We start from the raw sequence: 23,388 nt of genomic DNA, 5'->3' as shown, positions 1-23,388 counted from the left end.
CTTGTGATGTATGTTTGATAATCTTGTGATGTATATTCGAAATCTTGTGATGTATGTTCGATAATCTTGTGATGTATATTCGAAATCTTGTGATGTGTGTTCTACAATTCAGTGATGCGTGCAATAAAATTGCATGACGCAACAGAAAAGTAAGGACAATTTTCATTGGTTAGAAATAACGAAAGTAGCCGGAGCGGTCGTAATGCACACATTGACACAACTTCGCAAGCATGAAATTGACGAATTCAACCTAAAGTCAAAATTATAGGTAATAGAAAAATTGTTTTGGTATCAAGAAGCACTAAGTCAGTCATAACGTGAAAAGTTGGAATCAAGAACATTAATTTGATTTGTTTGAAGGTACATCAAAAACAATTTAGTGGCTTATTGCTGGACTAAACAGCTAAAGGATGTTTTATCCTATTTTTACGTCCTCATATTGTAGTGATGTTGATTAATCGGTATGATTTATTCTATATTGGTGCTAGTTAGAATAATCTAACTGTGTCTCGGGACAAACTCTCACCACGCAGGGTTCGAAATTGCATGGCCCATTGCAGCTGCATTGACCGTAGCCCTTGTCCAGGGACGACTTTGCAATAAATAAATAAATAACACGACAAATTTTTAGGAGAAGGGGAATGTCTGGAAAAGATTAATTGCTATGCATCATTGAATATTGTCATTCACAAATTTGTCCAATTATTTTTATAGTAAATGTATTGAGCCGGGCTCATTTACAGGATAATGAACAAGGACTGTGGTGACAGTTTAAAATCACGTTCAGACGTTTAGAGAATATGTAATACACACAAAAATATCTCAATGGCATGTATAATATTAAATAGTTTTAAAAATAAAATAAAATATAGCTAGAAATTAACAGCAAAAAATATTTATCACGTATTGTGTCGGGGTAATCCGGCTTTATATATAAACAGAAGTAAATAAACACCGATGCAGCAAGATTAAGGTCAAACGTCTCTGCACTGATGTGTCCTCAGCGGGGAGATTTGCATTAAGTCATTAATGATGTTCCCTGCATTTGTGTTAGCCTGATAGTACAACCTTTATTTATAGAATCAATCTAATTCAAATTAGATGTTAGATCCGCTTGCATACTCGCTACACTAACATCTAACAACATCCCGTTGAGGGTCACGTCAGAGGTCAAATTCTATCAATTAATCAAATCGCAGCTGGCAAAATCATCATATATTGTTGAAGCGAATAAATCTTGAGGCGTTCCGAATTTAACCTCTTACGTGACCCTCAATGGGATGACTTGTTAGATGTTGTGTGGCGAGTATGCGAGCAGATCTAACATCTAATTTTAATTATATTGTTTATAGAATATGATGCAGACAGGGATACCTGGTGAAAACCTTTCGCACCCGTTGAATTATACTTTGTAAAATATTAGTCAAAGGAGCCAGGAAAAAATATTAAACAATTTAATATTATGATAAAAATATTCAATTTACTATTTCTTAAGGTGTTGAATGGATTTTGTTTTCTCAACAGCGGCTGGTGCACGTACCATACTTTTACTCGTAAACTCAATTTGGCGGTGAAGAAGCAGCATTTTCTGTTGCTCACCGTCGCAATAGCTGAGCATTGCTCTACGAGCAATGTGCCCGGCTAAAAATCATAATATTTGTAATGATATATCATATTCTAGACTTGACATACAATAAACAATGATAAGAATTATTGTTGCATATCTGCAGTGATTTTCTTTGATCTTTCTGTGGTGATAATTTATCCCATAATATCACATGTGTGATAATACTTTCCAAACATGTTTCAAAGTTTTTACACTCTTTATCATACAGTTTTAAAGAACAGTTTTATGAGCTCATAAGTATATTAAATGGTTAATTTATCAAAACCTGCATTTAAAAATTCAGAAGTCTTAAGTTAAACCAAATTGTCCAGGGTATTCTTAGTAAGGTATGTCAAAGGTCATGGTTAAGTGACTTTGTAAGGCTGGTATTTTTTCTTTAGTTTTATGGCAATCAGTGCACATGGTAAATAGCATAAAATTACCCTTAAAGGTCTTATGCAAGGAGATAGCTAATTAAAATGAACAAATGTAGTTCTATGTATGATGTATATAGTGACAATAACATTTCTTTTCTTTTTTCATTTTCAGGAACTTTACGTAGGTCTACAGTTTTAATTTTGGACTCATGCACTAGGAATATCATATCAGCAGAATTGTGCCACTGAATCAAAGGGAACTCTTTTTTTTTAGGTACGCATGATCGATGTAACTTCCTCGATGGTGTGTTGGCTGTTTGCCCATGTGTATTTCGGGGTATAGGTATGTTTAGTCTCAATTTTCTTTCTTAAAAGCCGCATAAGGGGTATATTTTTTCTGATCTCAAATTTTGTCTAAGCATTAATCTTTTTTCTCATTCATGAATTATCTGCTGAGAGTCTAGTTAATTAATTTATTTAATTAAAGCTATATAGTAACATATAGTGAAATTATTTCCTTGTGTGAGACCTAAAGAAAATCAGGTTACTCATTTTTATGACAATTTCTTTGATTTCAGGAGTAGCCTCCCCTTTTAAAGATCAAAAATGGTGATTTTACAGTGCGGCATGCAGTCTGGTCTTCAACGAAGAGTTTTGACACCTGTAATACCCATATTTCTACCATTCACCTCTGTAACCTTTGTTGAGTTCATCAGACTGGTAAGAAAAACAATATTGTTAATTGAAATAATTTTATCAAGATAAATAAAATAATTAATGAAAAAAAAATTACATGAACACTGACTCCCTCATATAAGAAAATGTCACATTTTACACATTGCAATTATACATCATTTACATATTCACATTTTCCCCATTTACACATGCAGTTGAATAGATTTAGTGCTTAATAATACATAGCAACAATTATTACACGAATCCTAAGACAATTCACAAAATACATGAATGCATTAAACTGTGAAATACAGATTTCGTACATTTAATTAAAATGCACAGCATCAGAACCCCCCCCCCCCCCTTCACAATCTTGCAACTTTCTTTTTAATTCAAAGTCACTAGGCAACACTAAAGATTTCCACTTATTGCTTTTCTGTCCAAGACAGGAAGTTGAGGAACAAAGTTGACAGGACATCCTGAACTGTCTTCGCTACCAGCTTATGAGGGAACCAGCTGCAGTGGACAAAGTATGTTACATCATAGGATAATAGGTAAGTCTCCGGAGAGTAGTGTTTGTAGCAATTCTCGTACTTGGTCCTGCATCGAAGATTCAGGACTATTGATATTTATCTCTGCTTGGTTTGGTTCTTCCCAGAAACATGTTACTGGTGGTGGTCCCTATATTCTTCTGGCTTTTGTGGTGAGGAATGTTTCATTTCTAGCTCTTTTCTGATCACATTTTGTCTATCTAGCTGTTTGTCTGTCTGTCTGTCCATCTGTCTGTAAACTTTTCATATTTTCGACTTCTTCTCTAGAACCCATGGACCAGTTTCAACCAAACTTGCCACAAAGCATCCTTGAGTGAAGGGGATTCAAGTTTGTTCAAATAAAGGGCCACACCCTCATTCAAGGGGAGATAATTGGGAATGAATGTAAATTTGATGGTATGTTTTAAAAATCTTGTTCTCAAGAACCACTGTGCCAGGAAAAATGAAACTTATGGAGAAACATCCTCAGGTAGTGTAGATTTAAATTTGTTCAAATCATGACCACCGGGGGGAGGGCGGAGCCACAATGGCTGACCAAAGTTTAACATAAAAATATATATAGGAAAATTCTTTAAAAATCTTCTTCTCAAGAATGACAAAGCCATAATTGATCCTATTTATAAGGAAGCATCCTCAGGTAGTGTCGATTCAAGTTTGTTCAAATCATAACCCCCGGGGTAGGGCGGGGCCACAATGGAAGATCAAAGTTTTACATAGAAATATAAAGGAAAAATCTTTAAAAATCTTCTTCTCAAGAACAGCAAAACCCTGATTGATCATATTTATATGGAAGCATCCTTAGGTAGTGTAGATTCAAGTTTGTTCAAATCATGTCCTCGGGGGTAGGACGGGGCCACAAAGGATGATCAAATTTTATATAGAAATATATAGGAAAATTCTTTAAAAATAACCTTCTCAAGAAAAGCAAAGCCATGATTGGTCAAGGGACTACTTTTGGATTTAAACTTTTCAATAAAAAACCAATTTTTACTTTTTCCTAGCCACAGTGCTCAGGTGAGCGATGTGGCCCATGGGCCTCTTGTTTTTTTTTTTTAAGAAAATGATCAATCATTAAATATAAATAAATCAGTTGTTAAAAAATTTGCTTCATATTTGAAGTGCCTTAAACCGACCCTCTGATGAAAGTGACCAGTGTTTTTTGCACCTTGGAAGGTTTATTGGTAAAATATAAGAAGGAAGTTATGATTTTGGTGTTACTATTGTTGTTATTTAAGTTTGATTCGATTTTTATATTACGAGTATTATGAAACTGTTATTTTGTTACTGACCGATGGTTAATTTTAATTGTGAACAAATGTACAAAGATGAGGAGTATAATATAGTTGGCTATGTATAATGCCCAATTTTTGAACATACTATGTAATGAATATTAATAACAACCTTTGAATAATTGGAAAGACAATATTATAAATATGATAGCATTTTTGTACATGAGCATACATTTTTGAAAGGAAAAATAAATTATTCAATTGCATTAAAAAAAATATTTTGTTTCATATTCTTGCGAATTATCAGATCATTCTTCTATTATTTAAATACTCTGTCATTATGAAACCTTGTTAATAATTAAGTAAATATTAATTGTACATTTGCACCAATTTTTACATGGCATTTTCACACTAAGAATGCCACGTGCAAAATTATATACAGGAACAATTCTGAACAAATATATGCAAGTGAGTTGTAAATTTGATATGTAATGCATACATTACAAAAACCCATGACAGTGTTCACTAAAATGAAATGTATGGACTCTTATATAAATACTTGGTATATGTGATATGGATATTATGGATGATATTTTTGAGAATGACACAAGTAATGAAATTTTTCAGCATTGAATTGGATTCTTGAACCAGAGCCATGTGAACCTGGTCCACCTGTACCTCTCATTGAAGACCTGTTAACATCACCAGAGTATGTTCATTCTGATACCCCTATGGTATGGTTACAGCATGCATTATCCCTGAATCCATTAAAAGAGCTGCATTGGCAATGAAACAACCCAATGTGGTCGATTGTAAGGAAACATAGCATATCAGCTTCCAACTTTGGTGCAGTTCTCAGTTCTAAGCAAAGGCGGTAAGACGTGTGATTAAATTTTTTGCGAAATAGACTTTTAAAATTACAGTCAAACTTTGTTATCTCAAACCCATTATCTCATATTTCATGGATATGTCAAAGTAATTTTGAAGTCCAAACCATTTATAAAAGACTGGGACATTATATTCTTGATAACTCTTTATGTATTATTCTTGAATCCACGGATATTTCCAACATTTTTCTTGGTCTCATTGAGTTTGAGATAATGAGGTTCGACTGTAATGACTAGATATTTGTACATAAAGATGCAGGAAATATAAGATTAATAACCAAAAATCATATTTTCTTCTCCAGATTGACATTGTCACTGAAGAAACAGCTGATGTCGGCTTACAATCTGGAGTCCATCAAGGCTGTTGCATGGGGTATCACTCATGAAGATGATGCTTTGAGAAAGTATGAAAAGGACTTTGATGCAGCTGTAGAGCAGTCAGGTATACAGCACAAAATAACATTCATTCAACCTCTGACATGTTAACATTCAATGTGTCAAAACAAATAACAGGACTTATCCTGGTAAAAAAACAGAAATCAATTACTGAAGTCTAATTGTAAAAATAAAACTAGAAATATGTCCATAGGACATGAATGCCCCGCCGAGGATATATTAGTAAAGCAACATGAAATTTGTACATGTATAAAATTTGATCAGTTTGGTTCAGGCAGGGCTTATAGTTAGTTGGGAATAAAAATGTAGGTCCAGCATCCAAAGCAAGTCTGGTAGTGTCCATCCCTAGATGCATCATCCATGCAAGTTTGGTTCAGGTAGGGTTTATAGTTACTTGGGAATGAAAATATAGGTCAGATCCAGCATCCGAAGCAAGTCTGGTAGTGTCCATCCCTAGCTGCATCATCCATGCAAGTTTGGTTTAGGTAGGGCTTATAGTTACTTGGGAATGAAAATGTGAGTCAGATCCAGCATCCGAAGCAAGTCTGGTAGTGTCCATCCCTAGATGCATCATCCATGCAAGTTTGGTCTAAGTAGGGCTGATAGTTCCTTAGGAATAAATCTGCTCCAAAAACTTCAACCTGGTCACTCATCTGGAAAATGTAGGTCAGATCCAGCATCCGAAGCAAGTCTGGTAGTGTCCATCCTTAGATGCATCATCCAAGCAAGTTTGGTCTAAGTAGGGCTTATAGTTCCTTAAGAATGGACCTGCTCCAAAAACTTTAATTTGGTCACTCATCTGGAAAATTTAGGTCAGATCCAGCATCCGAAGCAAGTCCGATAGTGTTCATCTCTAGATGCATCATCTATGCAAGTTTGTATCAACATGTAAAGTTTGATAACACCATCTTGAATGGTATGTTTAAAACAGAGCTAAACACTATTTAAGAAAAGTCAGGTCAAGGTCAAAGGAAAGGTCAAGGTCAAAAAATGTTGATGCAGTTGCATAGCTCTCATCAATATCTATCAGCATATGAAGTTTGATGAAAATATCTTGGATAGTTTCTTTGAAACTTAGCTTTGAACAGAGCTAAACACGAAGTGGGACGGAAGGACAGAAGACGGACATGACAAACACTATATGCCCCGGCCATATTCATGGCGGGGCATAAATATTCAGTTACCAACATATTCCAGAAAATTTGCTTTTTGAAGTAGAAGGATTATAAAAGCTCTACTTAGACTTTGTTTGCATTACAAAATCAATTGTATTATGGTTTGTTTGCATTCAGTAGTATTATAATTTTTTCTGGAAAGGATATGGTTGCATGAATCCGGAGTGTTGGGAGCTTCACCTGATGGCTTAGTTGTTCGACCACCAACATGCAGTGTATTTTATCAAACTCCAGAAGCCAAAGACGCCATTCCTGATATTGTAGAGGTGAAGTGTCCATATACAGCATCGTCTTCAACAGTAGCAGATGGGGCACAAAATTTGAAGGATTTTTCATAGGTAAATAACATTAAAAATCTGTATTGTCCAGTACTTTGAAATTAAAAATCTTGGTGAGTAAATGATTTCAAAACATGTATTAATTTACAAGTGCAGCTGTTCAATATGGTATGAAGATATTGAAAAAGGAGGGGATATGTACTGGTATGACACAACTTAAGTGTTTTTTGATTTTTTTTTAGATCTTAAACAAGATACCCTGTGCCTGAAAACCAGTCACCCGTACTATCATCAAATTCAAGGCCAGCTACACATATGTAACAAAACATTCTGCGACTTAATTGTGTGGACAAGAGTAGACTGCATTGTGATTAGAATAGTAAAAGACATTGAATGGACAGCAAATGTTCCAAAGCTGATAGATTTCTACATTAACATTTTCATTCCAGCACTGATGGAAAACTGAGTTCTGGTTTGAACTTCTTGACACTTAGTTTTGTACCTCTAGAATTTTCTAACAATGGAAAATGGGTAATCATGTTAAATGTGTTGAATGTTCCCAAGTCTCATAAATGTATGATATGATATGTCACAATCCAATGAATCCATCATAAAACTTCTGGCTTATAAGACTATTTTAAATAGCAATGATGATTAATAAAATCTATGTACTACATAAAAAAAGAATATCAAAATTTAGAATCATTTTATTAATGAATTGAAGATGTTATTCTCAAAGTGAAAATGTAACATTTTTGTCTTTCTTAATAGATAAATTGTTGAAAACATGAATTTGTTGAGTTGTGCTTTAAAGGTAAATATACTTTAAACTAGAGATTTAAAATTATAAGTAAACCCTCTTCCAAATTATATTGTCAAATGAAGAATCGAATTGCCAAACATTCTTGTAATAAATCCATGCTAAACAAAAGGGATTTTCATTTTCTGAAGTACATGTATCACTGTGTGTTACCGACACCGGATATTGCTACCATCGAGGCGAGGAGTTCTTCACATTTGAACAGGACACAGGTTGGAATTTATTTTATTTGTCAAAGAATTTGTCCTCATAAGTGTTCTACATGTATTTCTGACGTAAAGAGGATGCTACACTTTTAGATTATATTCGTTCCGCAGCATTTTGCAACGTCATTTTATTCAAACTTATCAAAACATGCCACCTGGTACCGGAGGAAATTCTACCTGAGAAAGTTTGAAGTGCTTCTTAGATATGTTTCTACGCTTAAATGAAAAATCTTACTATCAGTAATTGTTAAGAATTTAAATGTCCTTCATGTTCTGTATGATTCGTGTCATGAAAAAGTGTTTTAATGATAAAACTAAACAAAACCTTTTTTGGGTACTGTACGGCTAATTGAGGATAACAGTACGGCATATTGCTAGATTGCGCATAACAAAGTGTACGGCATTTTGATTATTTCATTAACTTGTCTATCTTTTTTAACAGATTTTTTCATTTGATTTCAGATATTACGCTGTTTGCCTGCTTCTATTGCAAAGCAACAGTGTCCTCCTTTGAGGATATCGTTACCCAAATGTTATTTTATAATACACAAGAAATAATCGTTGAAAAAAATGTGTTACACACCTTCAATTTTCGTATTATACCAGACATTTGCCAGGAGCAAGCTATAGGGAATTTATTACAATAATATAAACTTTGATAAGGGGAAAATTGATATACTTTTAGGCCTACCCAAATTTTCTTGAGTAAAATCATTCCTAGGTAAGTCTTACCCCCCCCCCCCGAAAAAAAGAAGATTTCTGTCACTCAATATATACAACTCTTATTAATGTGATCTTAGAATGTACTGTATTTGAAAAATATCCCCAGAGAAGCCTATTCTATCATTATGTTTCTTTAATTTAATATATAGGGACCACGTATTTAATTCCGAAGAAATGACGAAAAGAACATGAGGCAAAGAGAAAATTTACATCGATGTCCTAGACGCAGGAGCCCATAGCTACGGAGTTGCGCCAGTACGACAGCATCATAAATGTGATCAAAACAAAATATTGACATAGCAAAAATATTAAATTGAGAAATTTCAGCGTTTCTGTGAAATTCACAAATAAAACGAAAAAAATAACTATAGAATATACATTTGCAACATATTTTATTTCTGTATAATGTGAAAAAAAAAATAAAATTCAATTATGAAAAGAAAGGTTCACACATCCTTGCAAAATAGACATTTATGCCCGGATCTAGGTGGGGTGTGTGTCTGGGGCCCCGGGAATATTTGTAGTTTTTAAATGTGTACATGTATACACTAAACCAAGTGAAAGTGGCCTTAAAGTCTTCTGTAAACACGGACCTCTTTGAAAACAGTTGGTATGAAAAGTTCTTGGTAGAAAGCGTTACAAGGTCAACAACTACCCCCCCCCCCCACACACACACACAACATCTCTGGGATTTTTTTTACTGTTGGCTTGGCTGACCACCCCCCCCCCCCTCCCCCCTCGGCAAAATTCCTGGATCTGCGCCTGAAAATTTAATATTTTAATGTGAGTGTTATCTCATTTATGATTTTAAAAATAATAATGAAAAAAGATTACCAGTAAAAATGTCTCAAAACTTATGCAAAGAAAAAATGGAGTAAAAAAACACGCAAGCAATCCTTATGTTAAAACTTCAGGACATACGAAACATAGTTTGGATTTTGTTGTGTTTTTCTTCGGGGTTGGAGTGTCAATACTTATGGGAACTGAATGCTACATTTTATTTTCTACACACATGCACACATGTAGCACTTAGTCTAGGTAAAAGAGTTCAATGAACATACAACTTTTTCACCTCATTTAATGTGCACTTAAATAAATATCAGTGACAGCACCAAACTTATGTCCAAGACACTTGAGATATACATGTACTCTAATCGAATTTTTACTCTAGTTGATAACGTATTTATTATACTGCTCTACACAGAATTTTATTTTTTCTGCTTTACTTCTGCGCAGAGTAAACGTCGAGTCAATCAATCGAACTTTAATTTAGGTAGTTGCCTGCATTTTCCATTGTCACTGTCGTTTCATTGATAAATTTATAAAAACTCAGAACTTGCATTTCAATGATTTATTTATGATTTGTATTCCTTTAAATTTTTCATAGGTAAAGTTTTCAAATCTGTTACAAAAGGCACTATCTGAAAAATGTCGGAAATGAAAACAAAAAAATGTCGGAAATGAAAACTAAAAAATGCCGGAAATGAAAAGTTGATAATTGCTCAAAATTCCGGAAATGAAATGCAGCCCTTTTCCAACCCTAAGGTAGGGTATGCTGAATTTTTGTCTTCCAACTTTTGATGGCACTTCAGTGGCGGATCCAGGAATTTTGTAGGGGGGGGGGGGCAATATACATATGTTGCAGTGTAGGTAAAAAAAATGAGAAAAGTAATAGCGTTTGAAAAAAATGGTACTGAAAGAAGTTCGAACCTAACACCCCCCCTTTCCGAAATAGGATTTTCGTGTTTTGACAATGCACATAATCATACCCTTTTTTCTTGTCAGGTTTTTTGGTAGGTCTACGCCAATGCATTAGAAGTCGGAAGAGGGGTCTGGTGGATGTACTGAAGCCTCCAATGGATCTTTTAATGAGGAGAGCTAATTTATACCTACAGGAGCAAATATATCTCAGTGTCCTTTCGTTAATGCCCATATAGTTAGTGTGTCCCTGCAGTTTGTATTTCCCCAAGAAGGATGTCCCACACGTACTCCACAAATGAAGGGTTACTGCTAAAATTTTTGTTGATCCTGGTCCTTTCATCACGGCTTTGCAGAATTTACTTTTTTCCAACGCAACACTGATTTGGTTAGATACCGGATACACATGAAACCTGAAATGAAGAGATTGGCTATTATATCGTGTGCCATAAATGTTAGATATGTCTTCAAATTATAAAGTGTATTTTCTTTTGCCAGTGGAGTGAAAGTCCAAATTGGGTACCGCAACATGTACTACAATTTTCACAAATGCATACTGTCTAAATGAGCTCTAGTTTAATTGTACTTGGTCTGGCGAGGTTTCACAGGCTTGTAAAAATACTTTAAGGGTGGGATATTCAAAACTGTCTTTATTCTCATACAAACATAGCAAATGCAAATAGTAGAATGAAAATTTAAAGTTCAAAATGTTAAAAAAAAGTTGCTTCAGATTGTTTAAAATCTCAAAATGCCGTACAGTGAAATTTCAATTTGCCGTACACAGTTGTTGAAACAATTTACAATAAGCCGTACACTATGAAAAATAATATTTGCTTTGTTTTGATGTAAATAAACAGTTTGTATCATTAACTTTGATATAAGAAGTTCAGAAATATAGTTTAAAAGGACTTGCGTGTGTGAACATAACTAAATTGTTTGAAACAATTAAGAAAGCAGCCTTCAAACTTTCTCAGGTAGAATTTCCTCCGGTACCAGGTTTCATGTTTTGATAAGTTTGAATAAAATGACGTTGCGAAACGCTGCGGAACGAATATAATCTAAAAGTGTAGCATCCTCTTTACGTCAGAATTACTTGTAGAACACTTATGAGGACGAATTCTTTGACAAATAAAATAAATTCCAACCTGTGTCCTGTTCAAATGGGAAGAACTCCTCGCCTCGATGGTAGCAATATCCGGTGTCGGTAACACACAGTGTGTATTACAACATACTACAAAGTTAACAAATATAACCATTGACATTGATAACAAATCAAAATTTGCTTATCCCTTGCACTTTGGTATGAATATCTTCACTGTTTAGTGTATACTGTCACACGCCAATGCAAATTTATAATAAGTACATGTATCTTTAAGTAATTTCTCTCAAAAGTGGAGCTTGCAAGTTTACAAGACAAGAACAGAGTTGAAATATTTTTGTTGAGATTGGTCTGTAAGTAGATGGTATGTGACGGAGAATCTCGTAATTCTTTATCCTCTCGTTGGCTCTTTCCACATGAATAAGTGCTTTAGCAATCTTGTAACAGTGCTGCTTCTTGTATGGTAAACTGGCCTCGTGTCGATAAAAGAGCTTTTATAATTAAGCAGACACCCTGGGGCAACTGGTCATGAATGGTGAAACCTTTGACCACCAAAATAAGGTCTCCAGCTTTGAACTTTCGTAAAACTTGGCTGTGACGTACAATAGCTACATCAGAAGTAGAACCTGGGTACAGCATGGAGCAAAATGTAAGTGCACCATTTGGAGGCACGCAAGTTACTGCTTTAAAAGTATGGCAACTTTTGTACATACTGTAGGCCATGGCCTGATTATCCATATGTGTTGGGATGTCCTGGGTTGTTTCATTTGCATCCATGGATGCTCTAGCAGAGGAAAAATCCTCAAAAGATTTTGGCAGAGACCCTGAAAAAAAGTTGGAAAAAAATTAATTTGATTATTTGTAATTGTGTAAAAAAAATTGTGTTACAGTCAATCTTTCAAGAATACAATAAATTTAACTGCATTAAATTTTTGCAAGTCATTATGATAAATTTTAAAACAAACCTTTGCATTTAAGCCGACTTGGAAAACATTCTACGCTACATTCTACACTACGCCATCAGACAGCATCTTGTATAGGGAAAAGACCACTAATTATTTTCCCATAGAACTCCATACAAACCTTAGGCCCTCTCAGTACTTTACTATGACAATTTCAGAAAAATCTTTAGCAACATTTCAAACTTTGTTCTAAGCCCTAACAAAAAATACTGAAAAAAATATATGGTCCCATGGCATTTATAGGTCAAAATTGCAGTTATTTTCAACTTGTAGAGATTCGCAGTAAATAACACGCGGCATAAAAAATTAACCCCCACTCCTAAAATCTTCCCTGGCATTTCTATAGTTTCTGTAATATTCCCTCATCCCATCATTTATTTCAAAGGTCATTAATTTTACTTTAAAATGAAAACAATTAAATACCTGATTTCAGCCAATGGCGTAACGCCTACCCATTCAGTATTCCGTTTAATGTTCCATAACAAACAAAGCCATGTGTGCATCCGGGGATTTGGTGCTCTCATTCCTATACTTACACACTTACCTGTCCCAGAATTAGTCAATTGTGGTAATTTCAAAGACTATACACCTACCTGTGAACATGTATGAAATTTGAGTCCTGTGACTTCAGTGTATTGGATACTGTGACCATCTCAAATGATGACACCTTACTGCTACCAGCACAATTCAAAGGAGTGAATGACGTCTGGGCCGGTGATGATATTTGGATATATTGGTGACTGTAATAAATAAAATATTTGTACAATGAATTGTTTTTGTGCTTTGATGTTAATAAAGTGATATTAAGTCAAAATTGAGTCAATAATTTCATAAGGGTGGATTCTACCCAGAATTAGGTAAAAAGCTCCAAAATTGGATAAATCATAGTTAATTAAGCAAAATTCAAAGGTTTTAAAAAGACTGATATAGAATTTTTTTATGCTTATGCAAAGTATATTTTTTAAGACTCTGATATACTAATTGATTCTTATCTAATCCCTCCTATTGCTTAAGTATGTACAAAAAAGTTTCCCCACCCCCCAGTGAAAAACACTTAAAGAAATAGCAGGTGCCCCCTTTTATTTTTGTTTACAATTAATTTAGACAAGTTTAAATCAATCCTTTTGATAACAAATCAAAGTTCAATGTCTGTAGTCTTATACATTACAATCAGAAGCTACTTTTTGAATTTTATTCTAAGAAAAGGAGAATTTAAATAATTTTTTTTAAAAATTAAAGAAAAGCAAAAACTGAACCCAAAATGTACTTTACAATAAGAGGCTGGAAAGTTAATAAATAAAATTTTTACCTGCAATGTACAGAAAACTGTCCGACAAAATACATCGGGTGGGTAGGGAGTCTCCATTTTCTTCTTATATAGAGAAAATGCCCCTGCTGATCAGAGACCTAAACTCCCAAATAATAACAAAATATGTTAACATAACAGTCAATCTAAGATGTTCATCCCTCAATGGCAACAAGTTTTTATTACAGTAACTGAAATTGTTAGGAAATAGGAAATCACAATTGGAATTCCTTTAAATGTACCTTCTCTTCGTTGTATTTAATATCGTGGATTGATATTGGCTTCCTTTTACTAGACTCTATTTTTAGGGCAAGCAATTCCTTTTCCAGTTGTATTTCTGTTGAGAGGCGCTGCATTTCTTGAGTACAGTTAAATGTGCAGGATGCTGAGTAGTTGTGCTCTGATATCAACTGAAAATATATTGTAAATCATGTACAGTTAAAAGAACTTTATATATTATTAAAAATTATTGAAAATGTTTCAGTGTTGGTCATTTGTCATCATTGGTGTTTTAAATGAGCTTTACTTTTTCTTGATATTGACATTTTGGTGCTTGTGGAATCTGCAACTGGTCCATCTGTGAAGATGACAGGGACTCCTCACTTTTGAGTTTTTTCCTCCTTTGTAAAATAATTAAACTTGAATTATTTTTTTATTCAGTTGTAAGCTACTCTGTTTATACATGTACCCTTTTAAAGATTTTTAGTAAAATATTCTCAATTAAACTCCACCCGGCACCCACCCACCATCCAAAAACAAGATGTCGGTCATATTTTGAAAAATAATTTCACCTTTTTGTACATTCAGGATCAGAGAAATCCATGGCCTTTCCTTCATTCCATGCAAAATATGCAGGGTCCCCCTCCTTCTTACCATCCTTAAAGTGGCAGGAGCAGATGCGATCATTCTGATCTCCTGGTTGGCGATCAGCTCATCTAAAAATATACATTATACAAAGACTGAGTGAAGGAGAATTAAAAAGCAAAACATGTTCATTTAGCATGTTATTATCAAATAGCCTAAATGACTTATTTTTTCATTATTTTTTTTTTTTAAATGTTACATTTACTTGCAAGTACAAGATAACCATGTGCATAACATTAACTAATCCGAGATTCCTCTGACTCTAACCCCCGCTTTTATATTGTGACTTGTGCGCACAAGTCACAATATAAAAGCGGGGGTTAGAGTCAGAGGAATCTCGGATTAAACATTAACAAACGGTAACAGTATTTGGTAGTAATAATACGAAATAAAATGTCATAAAAACAGCTGTTAAACAAAAATTAATCTTGCTACAAATTGCACAGTTTTTGTAGTATGTACTCTTCATTATTCTTCTGCTATATTGATTACTACGAGATTTAACTTTTTAGCATGCATGTATAAATACTGTATCTGACAATGCAGCATCGTGACATGTCGTTACAAGTACCTACAAATTTTGTCAATACATCTACGTTTACTGAGTTTTTTCTCTAGCAGGCCGAAATATCTCCATCATGTCACCAGGAACAACACTCGTGCATCTCGTAATTAGTGCTGCAATAAACAAACTTATGTGTTTTTTCTCACCTGCATGGTTTTCCCGACGCTTCAGCTACTTTCGTTATTTCTAACCAATGAAAATTGTCCTTACTTTTCTGTTGCGTCATGCAATTTTATTGCACGCATCACTGAATTGTAGAACACACATCACAAGATTTCGAATATACATCACAAGATTATCGAACATGCATCACAAGATTTCGAATATACATCACAAGATTATCAAACATACATCACAAGATTTCGAATATACATCACAAGATTTCGAACATACATCACAAGATTATAGAATATACATCACAAGATTTCGAATATACATCACAAGATATTGAATATACATCACAAGATTTTGAACATACATCACAAGATATTGAATATACATCACAAGATTATAGAATATACATCACAAGATTTCGAATATACATCACAAGATTTCGAACATACATCACAAGATTATAGAATATACATCACAAGATTTCGAATATACATCACAAGATATCGAACATACATCACAAGATTTCGAATATACATCACAAGATTATCAAACATACATCACAAGATTTCGAATATACATCACAAGATTTCGAACATACATCACAAGATTATAGAATATACATCACAAGTTTAAGAATATACATCACAAGATATTGAATATACATCACAAGATTTTGAACATACATCACAAGATTTTGAATATACATCACAAGATTTCGAACATACATCACAAGATTTTGAATATACATCACAAGATTTTGAATATACATCACAAGATTTCGAACATACATCACAAGATTTTGAATATACATCACAAGATTTTGAATATACATCACAAGATTTCGAACATACATCACAAGATTTTGAATATACATCACAAGATTATCGAATATTGCAACGTTTGACATGCCATATTAGGCACGGAAAACAATATTATTAGGTGAAAATCAATACAGCTCAGTAAGGATAAACAGGAGGACAACAGAGAAACAAAGTAAGTAGGTCAAGGTCAATACAGCTGAGTAAAAATTGACAGAAGGACAATGAAATAAAATAGTTTAATGTCATTTCTGTTCAGTAAATAAAGACAGGAGGAGGACAACAGTTTAACAAAGTAAGTAGGTCAAGGTCAATACAGCTGAGTTAAGAGACAGGGGTGTACTAGAGTGACATAAAAGTACTTATATTACTTGGAATAAATTTGGTAATCAATGATCTATAAAAGTAATGTTGCCAATCAATTGAGTTAATGTACAGAAAGATTTCTATTTAGAATAGATGAACTCGACCAATCTCTTAAATTATCACTTTTCACAGTAACAATGTCCATTTATTATTTATGTTTACTCCTTTATAAAAATTTTAAAAATAATTGTATCAATAATCTTTGTCTTTTACTTGCTTTTGTTTGAACAAATTACTTTTACTTTAATTAGAGTTGTTTTAATTCTTTCAGATGCTGTTTTTCCTGCGGACTCAAGAAGAAGAATAAAAAGAAATCATAATTGATAAGATTTTTATGCAACATATTTTTCTATGACATTTTATTGATTCTTTTAAGAGTGATTATATGTCTTGCCATGTCTGCTGAACTTTAATGATTATTTATATTAGAATTAATTGTTTGATGTGTATTTAAAGTTCATGAAACATATGGATATAACGAATAGTTTTGAAACATTTTAAATCCACAAAACAATACAAAATAGGAGTAGAGCAAACACGGACCTCCAAAACATCGGAAGTGGGATCAGGTGCCATGGAGGAGTGAGCATCCCCTGCTGACCAGTCACACCCGCCGTATGCTTGTCTTGATAGGAAAATCACAAGAAAATCCGTTTACAATTCAGTGTGTAGATAACGGCCTAACAATTAGTATGAAAAAAGTCAGTCAGCATTTGACTCAATGATAAATTGTATTTCCTATTAATGCCATTGTATCGACCATAGAACTTACGAAATGATGACTTTGAACGTGACTGCTGATAGTCTTGTTTCATCAACTTGTTTGTCAATAATTTACCTCTTTTTAGAAATTGTATATACGCAGAGCATGCTCTTGCGTATCGAATCAAATTAGATATATAAACTCGTATGCAGGTGATAAAGATATATTTCTGCATGAGCAAGGGAAGTTGGTTAATAGATTACCGTAAACATCTTTTTTTTAAGTTAAATATCCAAATATGAAGCAGATGTGTAAGACTTTTTGGTATCCATTATATCAAGCTTACTGGGATATATCGTATCGACGTAAGAATAAAAATTACCATTGTTAATTGACAATACGTCGTCGATATATCTAATTTCGAGTTGAAGGCCACAGCATTTTTTTCACGTATAAGAGTTTGGACAAATTCTGCTTCATGTGAATACAAAAATAGGTCTACTAATAACAGGGCGCAATTGGAACCAATGGGAATTCAAATTTTTCTCCTCCATGGCACCTGATCCCATCTCTGATGTTTTGTAAGTCCGTGTTTGCTCTGCTCCTGATTTGTATTGTTTGAATGGGTTTTTTAAGCTTGAATACTGGATCTCCATATTACATTCATTTGTTAAAATAAGTATGTGAATGATCAATAAAAGCTGAAAACTTCTTAATTCCATTTTGTTTGTGGTATAAAAAAGTATTTCTATCGCGAAAATGGATGTACTAGTATATATTATAAAAAGAATTATAAATTTTGATGTTACTGACTTTTGAAAAAAAATATGATTTCAACTTTTCTGATTTTAAAAGTTCTTGGAGCTTATGAGAACTTACATTTGATTAATCTCACTTAATGAATATTTCGGAGTACACTACGTGTAAAGTTCCCTGTTAATAATTTTTGATGAGTAAAGATAGTTATTTGTAGAGCAACTGTTTCACCCAGCAATGTATCTTCGTAAAGACTATATAAATGATTATGATGAATACCTTTGCACATCTTCTTGTTTTTTAAAAAGAAACGTACATTAATTTCAATGCGTATGTCATATCATGTAATCAGTACTTATTCTTCTGAGAAGTCAAATGACCACACACGGCTTTTTTCCGGCAAAAAGACGAAATTCTCTGACCGACATTCATTTTGTGTCACTTGACATTCTACTGTCTTATTATGTCATGAGTTGTTTCTGTATAAAAAAAAAAGAATTTCTGTACTCTCCCATCTGCGCATATTTATTTATTTATTTTTAAATCGGCTTGAAATGTTCTTGTCATCAAAGATCGCTTTTCCAGTTATGTAATGAACAATACAATTAACAAGATGACACTAAATTATAGTATAGAGCTTTAAATATCACAGTGTTCATTATTCAGATTACCTCGTTCGGTGCTATCAAGTTATACATCAGTGCTTCAGAATAACGTTTAAACATTGTACATGCCTCAATTTAATTTTTTTTTGGCACCATGACGATAAATCGGTCGTTCTTTGCAGATCTTTAAATAAATTACATTGTGCTGCTCAAGGTTATTGAGATATTTCCAAGAAACATTAGCATAACATTTTTTTTAATTCTAATGCATATATTGCCATATAAGAACAACATCAAATATTGGGGTAAGAGACAGAGATTGAGATACCGCGGGCATTATATATTCATACCTTTGGAAAGATCTGTGTGGAACTTATGGCGAATGGAACTGGAAACCATAATGCTTGCTCATTGCAGATGTTATAAGTAAGGAAAAATTATATAAAGGTAAATTACTGCAATATAACATGCTTTATATGAAAGTTATTTAAGAAATAAAGTCCGCGTTTTCGTGAATGTTGCAGAATAACCTCCGAGGTCGAGAAATGTTGTTTGAAAGATAAAAGCCGAGGCGCTAGCCGAGGCTTTTATATTTCAAACAACATTTCAAGACCGAGGAGGTTATTCTGCATCATTCACGACAACAAGGACTTTATTTCTATTCTACCAAGTATGGTACAAACGCTAAATTAGGGATAATCGTTTCCTCTATAGAGAAACGAATTAGGTCACCATGTCTCGATTACGCTGTTTCATTTAACACCAGAGGTAAAATTTGTTTGCTTACCTGTACATAGAATGTAGACGATTTGAGCTTTCGTTACATTAAAAATAGCCTTTTTAAATTACAAATATGTTCGTAATATGTATTGATCAGTTAAAAAGAATATACAATAACAAAATCATGTTCCTGTTTTACTGCTAAAATCACGTTGTTTAATGTGTAGGGAGGTCCGTGGAATAGCCCCGCTTAGCTATAAAAACCGACATTCATCAGCAACTTTATGCAGTGTTTATACTGCAAAAGACGACACATCGATGCAATCTAAACAAGTATTTCATTCTACAGCCAAACATGCATTTGAATTGTTAAGATTTGATACGTGTTTCTGATCTGATAATTTTTTGATGACGTTCGTGATTTATTGGAGAATAATGTCCGGCGGTTTCCTTTCATGTTTACGATAATCGTGGTAGAATAGTTGATAACGTTATGTTATTTAATTTTTTCATCCTATATACCGTATATTATTTCTAGGTTAAAAGTATGGTATCTAACGAAATTATCATTTCGGGAACCATAGGTACATCCATATATATCTTCGTCTTCTGGTGCAAGTGCTTCCGACAAAAGAATACACGTTTGGAAACCAATCCTGCCACATCGTTCAATACATAAACTTAAAGAAGACAAACAAACCCAAACAGAAACCGGTAATACCTGTAAGAAATCCAATGAAATCCAGATAGACTTCATCGCTGAAGAGAAGGTATTCTCTGTTACTCTATTATGAATGTAATTAATGTATTTAAATACAAATACCCTGCATTTAAAGTTTATTTATCATTTTTAAAATAATTTTTATATTTATAAAAATCCAATGCTTTACTGATTATTTACAAACATTAACAGTATTGCAACAAAATATTTAGAATATACAAGCAGATCCTGTCACAGCTTTTGAACATTTTATGATTACCTTGTTTCAGAATCCCATCGCTGATGACAAAAATGACAAAAGCGAACATCCTTCTCAGAAAAGTAAACGTATCAATATGGTCACACAGTGTGAGCTCCATAAAATGGGAAAAATTATCAACAGTTCCAACTTGTTAACAAAGTATGATCCCCCTGAAGCAGAACAATGTATAAGCAGTTCCGACATGTTCACACACTGTGAACCACCAGAAGTAGAACAATGTATCAGCAAATCCGACATGTTCACACAGTGTGATCCATCTGAAGTAGAACAACGTATCAGAACTTTCGACATGTTCACACAGTGTGATCCCCCTGAAGAAGAAGAAGACGTATCAGAACTTTCGACATGTTCACACAGTGTGAACCACCTGAAGTAGAACAACGTATTCTCAGTTCCGACATGTTCACAAAGTGTGATACTCCTGAAGTAGAACAACGTATCAGAACTTCCGACATGTCAACACAGTGTGTGACCGAAATGTTCACACAGTGTGAGCCCCATAAAGTAGAACGACGTATCTGCAATTCTGAAATGTTCAAACAGTGTGAGACCGACATGTTCACACAGTGTGATCCTTATGAAGTAGAACAACGTATCAGAACTTCCGACATGTTCACACAGTTTGATCCCCCTGAAGTAGAACAACTCATCAGCAATTCCGACAAGTTCACACAATGTGAACCACCTGAAGTAGAACAACTTATCAGAACTGCCGACTTGTTCACACGGTGCGATCCCCCTGAAGTAGAACTCATTAGCAATTCCGACATGTTTACACAGTGTGAACCACCTGAAGTAGAACAACGTATCAGAACTTCCGACATGTTCACACAGTGTGGAGACCGACATGTTCACACAGTGTGATCCTCATGAAGTAGAACAACGTATCAGAACTTCTGACATGTTCACACAGTTTGATCCCCCTGAAGTAGAACAACTCATCAGCAATTCCGACAAGTTCACACAATGTGAACCACCTGAAGTAGAACTACCTATCAGAACTGCCGACATGTTCACACAGTTTGATCCCCCTGAAGTAGAACAACTCATCAGCAATTCCGACAAGTTCACACAATGTGAACCACCTGAAGTAGAACAACTTATCAGAACTGCCGACATGTTTACACAGTGTGAACCACCTGAAGTAGAACAACGTATCAGAACTTCCGACATGTTCACACAGTGTGAGACCGACATGTTCACACAGTATGATCCCACTGAAGTAGAGCAATTTATCAGCAGTTCCAACATGTTCACACAGTATGATCCCCCTGAAGTAGAACAATTACTCTCAATACAACCAATGATCACCGTACTTGTATTCTGTCGTGTTGGATTTATTTTGTTAGTTCTCTATGTAATATTGTCCTATATAATATCTTAACTATCTTTTTATTTGTTTTGTATAATTTAACATTCCTTTGATTATATTCAATATATAACTGAAATTAATTAAGAAATTCAATCTAGCTCTTTTTTATTTCCCCAAAACCCCCTTTTGGACTTGAATACACATAGATTTTTTTTGTATATTGAATTACAAACTGTCTTGATTGCAATTTTTTCTTAACTAGGGTATACGGATAAGTGTTATAAAACCATTAACATCTTTTAAATTTAAAATTTGGTAAGAAATAGTTCCTTTTATAATAGATAGTGGAAATATTTTGCCTTATTTTTCAAATAAATTTTTTAAAAATAGTCCATAAAATCCCCCTTTTCAAAAAATGTTTGACAATTCCACATTAAACTTACATTGACATCAAAATGGTCACAGGGCACAGTTGACACCTCTTACTAATCAACAGTGTCACCACAAAGGTCGACAGATCGACAGTTGACACCTCTTATTGGCCTGCAATGTCATCACAAAGGTTGACAGGTCGACAGTTCACACTCTTTAAATTTTTAAACCCATCTGAGATATTAGGGTTAGTTTTCAAATCCACTTGAGAGATAAGGGTTAGTATTCAAACCAAGATGAAAGATTAGGGTTTATACTCAACCCCCTGAGAGATTAAGGTTAGTTTCAACCACTTGAGAGATTAAGGTTAGTTCTCAATCCAATTAAGAGATTAAGGTTAGTTCCAGAACCACCTGAGAAATTAGGGGTTTTCCACAACCACCTGAGAGATTAAGGTTAGTTCCAGAACCACCTGAGAAATTAGGGTTAGTTCCAGAACCCACCTGAGAGATTAGGGGTTTCTCGAACCCACCTGAGGTTGGGCTAGTAAACGAACATGATAATTTGGACTATTCCTCTATCCCACCTGTCAACCCGTCGACCTGTCAACAGTCGACCTGTAACCCGTCGACCTGTTACCTGTCAACCAGTCGACCTGTCAACCTGTCAACCCGTCGACCTGGCAACCCACTACCTGTTTCCCCTCGACCAGCACCCGCCAATCTGTCTAAATGTCAACCTGTCAACATGTCAACCAGTCGACCTGTCAACCTGTCTCCCCGTCGACCGTCTACCCGTTAACCAGTCTACCTGTTGACTTGTCAACCCGTCGACCTGTCTACCTGTCAACCATTCGACCCGTCAACCCGTTGACCTGTTACCTCTCAACTTGTCGACCTGTCAGCCCGTCTTCTGCTGGAAAAATTCTTCTAATTTCCTTTTTATTATCAAACAACGCGCATTAAGTCGAATTTGATGAAATCCGTTTAAAAAACAAGGCGCATTAATTCAAATTTGGCGTATGAAAATTTTTTTCCCACTTTACCATATATCCTAGTTGAGCCATTTTTTCCATTAAATCTTATGCGTGAAAATAAGAAAACACTTGCTGTGGCCTTCAACTCGACATTTAGATATATTGACGACGTATTGTAAATTAATAATGGTAATTTCCATTCCTACGTCGATACATATATCCTGGTGGTTAAATAAAAGATCCCAC

General features: G+C 34.3%; 2 protein-coding genes and 2 long non-coding RNA genes across 9 annotated transcripts; 3 read left to right on the top strand and 1 right to left on the bottom strand.

Annotated features, from left to right (window-relative positions):
• Positions 1–7,966, top strand: LOC134234499 (uncharacterized). 5 transcript variants are annotated; one of them, XR_009985185.1, is made up of 8 exons: positions 1–268; positions 2,156–2,326; positions 2,562–2,703; positions 3,057–3,212; positions 5,066–5,312; positions 5,628–5,767; positions 7,039–7,234; positions 7,417–7,966. It is a non-coding gene; the product is annotated as an uncharacterized LOC134234499 (long non-coding RNA). The 5 variants fall into 5 exon arrangements; XR_009985187.1 differs by having other exon boundaries at positions 3–268; positions 3,104–3,212; XR_009985184.1 differs by having other exon boundaries at positions 7–268; positions 3,108–3,212.
• Positions 7,967–8,223: 257 nt separating this feature from the next.
• Positions 8,224–9,296, top strand: LOC134234500 (uncharacterized). The gene is made up of 2 exons (XR_009985189.1): positions 8,224–8,921; positions 9,073–9,296. It is a non-coding gene; the product is annotated as an uncharacterized LOC134234500 (long non-coding RNA).
• Positions 9,297–11,844: 2,548 nt separating this feature from the next.
• Positions 11,845–15,721, bottom strand: LOC134234498 (uncharacterized). 2 transcript variants are annotated; one of them, XM_062716576.1, is made up of 7 exons: positions 15,564–15,721; positions 14,780–14,923; positions 14,515–14,608; positions 14,231–14,398; positions 13,992–14,089; positions 13,276–13,422; positions 11,845–12,544 (listed from the first exon to the last, which is right to left on the bottom strand). In XM_062716576.1, exons 2-7 carry the CDS (start codon positions 14,809–14,811, stop codon positions 12,523–12,525), a joined length of 561 nt encoding a protein of 186 aa, XP_062572560.1. In that variant the 5' UTR covers positions 14,812–14,923; positions 15,564–15,721; the 3' UTR covers positions 11,845–12,522. The 2 variants fall into 2 exon arrangements, with proteins under 2 accessions (XP_062572560.1, XP_062572562.1); XM_062716578.1 differs by lacking the exon at positions 15,564–15,721 and adding an exon at positions 15,424–15,460.
• Positions 15,722–20,046: 4,325 nt separating this feature from the next.
• On the top strand, positions 20,047–21,866 carry LOC134234497 (uncharacterized). The gene is made up of 5 exons (XM_062716575.1): positions 20,047–20,083; positions 20,208–20,269; positions 20,490–20,744; positions 20,840–21,210; positions 21,317–21,866. The coding sequence occupies exons 1-5, from the start codon at positions 20,047–20,049 to the stop codon at positions 21,864–21,866; spliced, it is 1,275 nt and encodes a 424-aa protein (XP_062572559.1).
• Positions 21,867–23,388: the final 1,522 nt, after the last annotated feature.

Source organism: Saccostrea cucullata, unplaced genomic scaffold (genome assembly GCF_032062105.1).
Source record: "Saccostrea cucullata isolate Sc308-1 unplaced genomic scaffold, CSIRO_AGI_Scuc_v1 ctg3624, whole genome shotgun sequence".
Classification (NCBI taxonomy): domain Eukaryota; kingdom Metazoa; phylum Mollusca; class Bivalvia; order Ostreida; family Ostreidae; genus Saccostrea; species Saccostrea cuccullata.
Note: the sequence above shows the minus strand (reverse complement) of the source record. Positions and strands in the feature narration are given on the sequence as shown.

Excerpts from the sequence above, each read along its gene's own strand:
- LOC134234498 (XM_062716576.1), bottom strand. The coding sequence starts at position 14,811 with ATGGATTTCTCTGATCCTGAATGTACAAAAAG. Across the intron at positions 14,399-14,514 it reads AATGTCAATATCAAGAAAAA|TTGATATCAGAGCACAACTA; the intron begins GTAAAGCTCATT and ends ATATATTTTCAG. Across the intron at positions 13,423-13,991 it reads CAGTTTTCTGTACATTGCAG|TCACCAATATATCCAAATAT; the intron begins GTAAAAATTTTA and ends TATTTATTACAG.
- LOC134234497 (XM_062716575.1), top strand. The coding sequence starts at position 20,047 with ATGGTATCTAACGAAATTATCATTTCGGGAACCATAG. Across the intron at positions 20,745-20,839 it reads CACAGTGTGATCCATCTGAA|TGTGAACCACCTGAAGTAGA; the intron begins GTAGAACAACGT and ends ATGTTCACACAG. Across the intron at positions 21,211-21,316 it reads ACTGCCGACTTGTTCACACG|TGTGGAGACCGACATGTTCA; the intron begins GTGCGATCCCCC and ends ATGTTCACACAG.